Raw genomic sequence first — 7,982 nt, forward strand, 5'->3', positions numbered from 1 at the left:
AAAAAAAAAAAACAAGAAAAAAAAAAGATGGAACACTGGGCAGCAGCTTGTGTTATTTCTCACTTATGTAAAAACATCTTCCTGTCATGTTGATCCATATATCTATCAGGCTCAGGTTCTGGAGAACAGGGGCTTGTCCAAATCTCTGAGGATCTACCAACTTTCCCCTTCGGAGCAGCTTTTCTCCCGTCTGGAGAGTGAATGGACTGCCTCCCATCTATCCCTGTCCCTCACCTTCTCTCAGGCTGTCTCTGTAGCATCTGCCTTCACTCCTGAGACTCTTCTCTGACCCAGTGGAAATGTTTATATACAGCATATCTTTAAGTTTAAATTTTCTAGTATCCAATTTAATAAGGAGTGTATGAGGGCCAGAGGAACAGCTCAGCAGTCAAGAATGCTTGCTGCTCTTGGAGAGGACCAGAGATAAGTTCCCAGCAGCTATATCGGGTGACTCACAACCACCTCTTACTCAAGCTCCAGAGGATTCTACAACACTCCATTCTGGCCTCTATATCCACACGTATGTACACACACCCAGGCTGGGAAAGGTAACTGAGGGACTGCAGTTAAAAGTACCACGGCTGGGCCAGCAAGATGCCTCATTAGATAAAGATACTTGTTGCCAACCCTGGAAACTTGAGCTTGATCCTTGGATCCTTGAAACTTACGCAGCAGGAGGAGAGAACTAACTCCCACAAGTTGATCTCTCACTCCACATGTTATGGCATGTATGTACTTACATATACAAATACTCAGATAAACACATATAAATAAATAAATGTTGAAATACTGTGTTCAGAATCCAGTATGTTATCTTTCCTGTGATTATACCTCAAACGGGTTAGTCATACCTATAGTGCCAAAGAGACACATGTGGTCAGCACCTTTGATACTAAATGGGACTGGCCAGAACCCTGCTGTGCCTACGCTAGAGGCAGATCTCAACCTCCCTTCCTCCCTGTGTTCCTTGAGGCAGTTTTCCTCCACCCTGTGGATCTCCTGTAGGACTTAGGACATGAGCAGCAGCCCTCTGAGAAGGCTGGCTCAATTCTAGAATGTCAGTTTCACTGGCCTATGATGAGCTGCTTTCCTGTTCTGTGTCTGTCTATGTAAAGGCTGAATTTGTTGAGAGCAGACCTCTGGTAACTTCCAGTGAAGGCTTCAGTTGAGGTGACAGAGGAGGGGAAGTAAAGGGGTGGGGGTGCGGGGAGGGGGCGAGACTCTTGCAATGCTGTCCTTGGTGTCCCTGACACAGGAACAAGCCTGCTATTCTTTTCTTACCTGAAGCACAGTGGCCTTAGGGACAACCAACAGGATGTCAGAGCCTCCATCAGCCTCCTCCAGGGTCACCAGCTCATCCATGGGCCTTGGCTCTCGGAACTGGAATGGGGGGCTCTGCCCACACACCCGGCCCTGGCGGTTCACATACCGGAACTGGTAGAGTTGGGCTCCTGGTTTGGGCAGGTAGCTGGCTATGGGGAGAATAACCCAGTATGATCTCTGGCTCTCAAGTGCCAGCAGATCCCTGTTCCTATTAGGGGAGGAAAAGTGTTACCATGTTACCTACTGCCCACTCCCATTGGGCTGGTCCTTGGGATATGCTCCTTCCTCCTTCCTGCCTAGCCACCTGCTTTATTCACACTCTGTCCTCCTCCTCCTCACGTTGACTCTAGCTGCCACTTATTGACTGCCGGCACGCACTATGCACCACACGACCAGCGTTCCCCAGATCATTTAAAGTCCCTGCACTGTTCCTACAAGGTGGGACCCTATTCTAACTTACTTGCTCAATGCCAAACAGCTTGTAAAGCTGAGATTTGAATCCAGGTCTCTCAGACTGTTGTTACCACACACACACTTTCTCTTGTCCCATACCAGGAGTCACTCTTTTGTTGCGTAAAGGAGTGGGATTAACGACCTCGGTCTTTCGGTCTTTCTACAGTATCCTCTAAGACACCAGAGTCTACAATGACTTGCTGAAATCCAGTCTCACAAAGTCTTTTTTTTTTTTTCTTTTTTTTTTTTTTGAGACAGGGTCAGTCGTGTTGCCTAGGCCAGCACTGCTATCCCGGGTTTAAGTTATCTTCCAGCCCTAGCCTCCTTGGTAGCTGGGATGACACTGGAGTGCTATTATGTCTGGCAATTAAGAGTTATGTGCACTCATATTCCTTATCCTCTGTGCTTTTTATTACCGTCAGCCCTCTGCCTTCCCCCAAACCACCACTTCCTTGGTTCCTCCATCTTTCTTTATACCTTGGAATTGGACACTGGCGTGGGTGGGGGAGCCGTCAGTTGTAGTTTCTGGCACTGAGGACCATACAAATGTGTGATAATCCCGAACACAGGCAGCTTCCACCTGAAAGAGAAAGGCATGATGACAGAGTTATCGTCCGTGAGTAATGGAGGGGCTGGCAGGACTGAACAAACGGTACCAAAGATCCGAAGAGTCAGGTAAGGTTGGAGGACATTATACCATCAGGAGAGAGGGGCAAAGATAGAGAGATGAACTTTATACTGACCGCCTCGGTGTCATCTTCCTCCCTATCAGCCTGAGAATCTAAGGACCTAGTCACTCCTCATATTCTAACCAACTTGTGTCCCAGAAGCTTGAGCCAGAAGAGGGTTTAGGGATACCTTAAAAATGCCAATCCAGTCACTGGCACTGGGCATGGTGCCCGGAGGCAGAGTGTAGTGACATTCCACCTTGGTGTTGGGGATATAGGTCCGGGCCACATTCAGGAAGTTGACTCCACCCCGGGATGGTGCCCGGCTTAGTGACGACTCTTCCATCCTGTCCTCAGGATGCCTGATGTCCTATGAAAGAAAGAATTGATAGACTTAAATCTTTCCACTGCTCCCTTCCCTTGACCATGTGCACCTACCCACCATCCCTGTCACCTCACAGGTCTCCAGGCCTAAGGTTGTGGGACCTTCTTGAGGTATCACTTTTAATCCCTGGGGCATAGGTGTCGCCTTTCAAGCCAACTTCCTATCCTGTCATGCTGTACCCTCTTTGGCTTACAGGCCCTCACGTGTCTAATTTCTAATCCTTTTCATTGCCCCACTGACCCAGTATCTCGGTTTCTGCTCGTCTCTGTCTCCCCTTTTCATCTCTCGACATCCGTGGGAATTCCAGATTTTCTTGGCTTCTCCATGCAATCCCCTATACTTTCAAAAATCCAACGGAAGTGTGGGCCTCTCTCAGTTTAAGCAGGTCTCCCTTACATATGCCTAAGCTTGTTGAGCCTACTATACCCAGGCAAGAGTCCCAAAACAAAAACTAATCTCTGATGATGATGAGTTTTCAGAGGGGAATATGGTTTGGAGACCAACAACCTAAATCCTGGCTCCTCTGCTCTTGGTGCACCTATCTGTGAGTTGTCAATCCTGATCAACTCCAGGGAAGCAGAAGAAGGCAAACTTTGGCTTTCCTCCAAGAACTAGAGAAGGGGAGGATAATAGGAGAGACAGGTTCTGTCCTTCAACTTCTATTCCAGGAAATCAAAAATTCTGGAGGTGGCAGTTCAAGGGTGGAGTGAAATATTCAGCAGGAAGGTGGTGTTGTGGGGAGATGGAATGTGGGGGCCTAGAGCCAGGAAAGCCCCGCCCTTAGGCAGGGAACAGGTTGGAAACAGGGTAAGTAAGGGGCCCTGAGAAGGGGAAATGTACATTCAGTGTTGAGAAAAGGCAGGGAGTTCAACGAAGAACATTCATATTCTCATTCTCATTCTCTCTCTCTCTCTCTCTCTCTCTCTCTCTCTCTCTCTCTCTCTCTCCACATCTTGCCGGGAGCAGAGCTAGAAACCTAATGATTTGTTTGGGTGCTACCCCAGCTCTAGTACCCTGTCCTCATTCTTGTTGGCTCCTCTTAGCCTCAATTCTAAGGGTCCAAATCCTGCCATATGCTTGGGTTAGTGGCAGGAGATAATCAGATAAATAGAGTTGGCTAGGGATAACTAATTGGAAAATAGATAATAATAATAATAACAACAACCAAGAGTTGAAGAGTAGGACAGCTGGGCGGATAAAGGTGGTTGCCACCAACTCATGTGGTGGAGAAGAAAACTGCTTTCCCCAAGTTGTGCTCAGACTTCTGTACATCTATCTTACACACACACACACACACACACACACACAGAAATAAAAAAAAATAAAACAGAATAGCACTCAGAGATGAATAAGGACAAAGTATGGTGTACATGTTTGAAATGTCATAATGAAACTCACTGTATATTAACTTAAAAAAATAAAAATAATATACATCTCAATCCAGAGATGAGAGGCAGCCTCTTCTCTCTAGCCCACACATCTGCTTCCTGTGTCAGCTGTAGCTGATGTGTCCAATCAGCCATCACCACTAGTCATATGTACGCCCCCAAACATCACAAACCCACACCAGGCTGAGACAGTGGGGGAGGAACTTTAAAATAAATTAGACACTCCGTGGAGATGGAAAGGTGGGCCAGCAATGCAATAGGAAACAATTTCTTCGTCGTAAAGAGGCTGGACTGAAGCTACTATTTCAATGTCTTTCTATTACTTTTTAAATTCTATCTCTGAAAAAAAAAATCCCTCTTTACATCTACTCCGTGTTTTCTTCAAATGTAACTCTTAGGATAGAGTGAGAGCTGTCTCCAAAGTTCTATGCGTTGAGAACCCCGAACCTCTCCTTCCCCACAAAGAAAATTCGTAACAGCTGCAGACACTCTCCAGAACTGAAAGTCCTGGGCACCTAAAGTGTATGTGGTCAGATGCTGATGTTCAAATGCTCTCCGTGTGAGTGTGTGTGTGTGTGTGTGTGTGCGCGTGTGTCCTCTCCACTGTAGGGCTCTCAGAGTTTTGCCGTTCCACGAGTTGGAAGTTTTCCCCTTAGGGATTCAGCTTAGTATAGGCCTTTGGATCTTTGGATTTGGGTGAGAGAGAGAGAGAAGGTCTGTGAGGGCAAAGACTTGCTTGGAAAAGATTAAGTAAGTATTTCAGTCCCTTCAAGCTTCGATAAGCGGATCGAGCTTTACAGAGGAGGCCCCGCAAGAAAGTGAAGACAATGCGGGCTACCCCTCAAGGCCCCCCCTTGAAACCAACAAACCCGAAACGTGGGGGAGGCTTCCTCGGTGCGTAAAGTATTAAAACCTAAACGCTTCTACCGTACTCTTCTATAGTTCTCTCGGATTAGCCTCTCTCAGGCTCAGAAGCGGGCTGACCACCCCCGCGTAAGCCCACCCTTAGTTAGGCCAAGTTTCTTACCCCACAGACGGATCAGCTGTTCCCCTCACCTTTCACCAACAACAAAAACAGCACTCCGACTACAGGAGGGGAGGGGAAGAGTGACGCGCGAGCTTCTGGGGCCTGTGGTTCTTCTGTAACTCGACACCGCCCAGTTTTCTGCCTCTAGAACTACACATCCCAGGAAGCTGCGCGCGAGGGGCGGGGAAGAGGGCGGGGGCGGTGGTGGACTCAGCGTGGCATCCCGGGAGTTGTAGTTCTCACTTCCGTGGCAGTCCAGGAGGGTGTGGCTTCCAAAGGACTTCAAGGCCCAGGATTCCTCAAGAAAGGGCAAGCTGATCTAGTGGTGGCTGCTGGTTCGTAGCGTGCTTAGTGGGAGAGTTGACGGCTTTAACGCGTTCTGCACAGCTCTTTTCGGTGGGGCGGAACGCTTCCAGCACAGCCTTCTTGTTCGCTTTTACAAGATAGGCCGTAGTGTTATATCTATTTCCAAAAGAAGAAACTTGTTTACGGAATCTTCTAGTGTCAGGGCTATGAAACTGTAGAACTCTGCCGGGCCTGTTCCAAGCTACGGTCACCATGTTGTGGGTGGGGAAACTCACAGTGGTGGTAGTGGTTATTTATTTTTAGCTTGCTATGACTTCAGGGTTGACAGATCTTATAAAAGTCTCAAAGCCTACTGTTTGGTTCCAGCTTGAGAAGATTTCTGTGCCAAGGAGTCGGATAACACACACACACACACACACACACACACACACACGCCCCTCTTGCACGCGTTCCCCCTGGAGTGACTTCTGGGGCTAGGATTAGTGTACATTGCTTGAAGTGGTGGCCAGGCTGTGGAATGAAAAGCATGTGGTTGAAAAGAGAGCTTGGCAGGACCTGCCACAGCTCACAAGCTACTTAGGCTTGTTTGCCCAAGCCTTTTAACTGGCTTAAATTAATTAGAGCAACAATACAACTTGTTATAGTTTTTTTTTTTTTAAATAGGTGAAAGATTCACACTGTTCCCACACCCCAAGTCACTTAAGGACTTGGATGGTCCTCATCATTGTGAGCAGCCTCCAACCCTGGAAGAGTTAAAATTTCTTTTCCCTGTCTCTATATTAAAGGATTAAGTGAGATGTAGTGCCACACACCCGTAACCCTAGCAACTGAAGATGCAGAGGCAGGGGGATCCTGGAGATTTTGATTCCAAGTTGGCCTACACAAGAGAGACCCTGTCTTACAAATAAATAGTTTTGTCAGAAAGATGGCTGTCCTCTCCTGGCTGTGCCAGTTCTAATTATCTTCGACAGTAGGTTCTGGCGCCTCTTCCTTTACCATGTTGTTGTTGTTTTCCTTTAAGATTGAATAGGGTAGGGAGCCGGGCAGTGGTGGCACACGCCTGTAATCCCAGCACTTGGGAGGCAGAGGCAGGCAGATTTCTGAGTTCGAGGCCAGCCTGGTCTACAGAGTGAGTTACAGGACAGCCCGGGCCACATAGAGAAACCCTGTCTCTAAAAAATCAAAAAAAAAAAAAAAAAAAAAAGATTGAATAGGGTATTTGGTGCTGTCCTTGGGTGCCTTTCATTTGAAGATCTCCAAGCATTAAGTCACTGGGCTGCACAAACATTAAGATGACATGCCTGTGTCATTAGTCAGGATTTATGAGTTAGGGCACAAGCTGCTGGATGGGGAGATGGCTCAAGGTCCTGGGTTAGCTAAGACTGAAGCCTATCCAAAGACTCAAGTCTCAAATGTTGTTTATTTTGTCTGCGTTCAGAATGAAAGCCTGTAAAAAATCTCAGTCTCTAGTAGAGCTAAAAGTAATGACAACTTCCATGTTTGGGATGCCTACGGTGTTTTTAAACAGCCATAACGTATGCCCTATTATCATCCCCATTTTACATATAATGAGAGCAACACTCAGACAGCTGAGTAATTTGTGGGGTTAATCCAGCTAAGTGGCAGAATCAGGGTTCAAGTTCCAGTAGTCAGCACCGCACCGTATTGATGTGGCTTTAAATTCTGATTAACACTGTAAGAAGCAGTGTTAGTCAGGGGATAAATATTCACTGAGCTCTTATGTGCTCAGTGAAGGCACGTGGCAATGGGAAGCGCCATCATTCAGCAAGTATGTGTTAGCGCTATGCCGGATGTTCCATATGTTTCACCAAAAGGAGAAATACAGACACTGAAGGATATATTTGATTGGGTTAGTTTGTCAAGATGGAGATCAAGAAGAACAAGCTTACTCTAGGATGAAGCCAAGATTCAGAAATGGGACTAGGTGATGCTTACTGGTGCCTTGAGAGGAACTCAGAATAGCACATTCCCTTGAACTTAACACATACATCATAACAAAACAAAAACAAAAATGCAGAGGTACTGGGTTAGATCCCCAGCATGGCAGAGAAATGGAACATGGTAGCATATACCCATAACCAACTTGGAATTAGAGGCAGGACTGTCAAATGTTCAAGATCATCCTTTGCTACATATTCAGTTTGGGAGACAGTTTTAGCTGTAGACCTCTTCTCAACAAAAGAGGCTGGCGAGATGCCTTATCAGGTTAAAGCACTTGTTAAAGAATCCTAGTAATCTGAGCACTATCTCCAGAGCCATTTGGAAAAGGAGGACGAGATGGCATGCAAGCACTTCTATGTCAAGTTGGTCGATGGACACAGAGAATTGCCCTGACCCTCACAGGTCAGCTAGCATAGCAGACACATCAAGAGAGATGCTGAGGGCTGGAGAGATGGCCCAGTGGTTAAGAG

At 46.9% G+C, this 7,982-nt stretch overlaps 1 protein-coding gene across 1 annotated transcript in view; it reads right to left on the minus strand.

Annotated features, from left to right (window-relative positions):
• Calcoco1 (calcium binding and coiled-coil domain 1) overlaps window positions 1-5,307 on the minus strand; it is a 15,117-nt gene extending 9,810 nt beyond the window's left edge. The window contains exons 1-4 of the mRNA XM_028781105.1: window positions 5,245-5,307; window positions 2,635-2,814; window positions 2,254-2,356; window positions 1,282-1,472 (exon numbers count right to left, since the gene is read on the minus strand). Coding sequence (XP_028636938.1) covers window positions 1,282-1,472; window positions 2,254-2,356; window positions 2,635-2,790 — 450 coding nt within the window. The 5' untranslated portion in view covers window positions 2,791-2,814; window positions 5,245-5,307. The remainder of the gene's footprint in view (window positions 1-1,281; window positions 1,473-2,253; window positions 2,357-2,634; window positions 2,815-5,244) is intronic.
• Window positions 5,308-7,982: the final 2,675 nt, after the last annotated feature.

The sequence above is a fragment of the Grammomys surdaster genome, unplaced genomic scaffold (assembly GCF_004785775.1).
Source record: "Grammomys surdaster isolate TR1022 unplaced genomic scaffold, NIH_TR_1.0 374, whole genome shotgun sequence".
Classification (NCBI taxonomy): Eukaryota; Metazoa; Chordata; class Mammalia; order Rodentia; family Muridae; genus Grammomys; species Grammomys surdaster.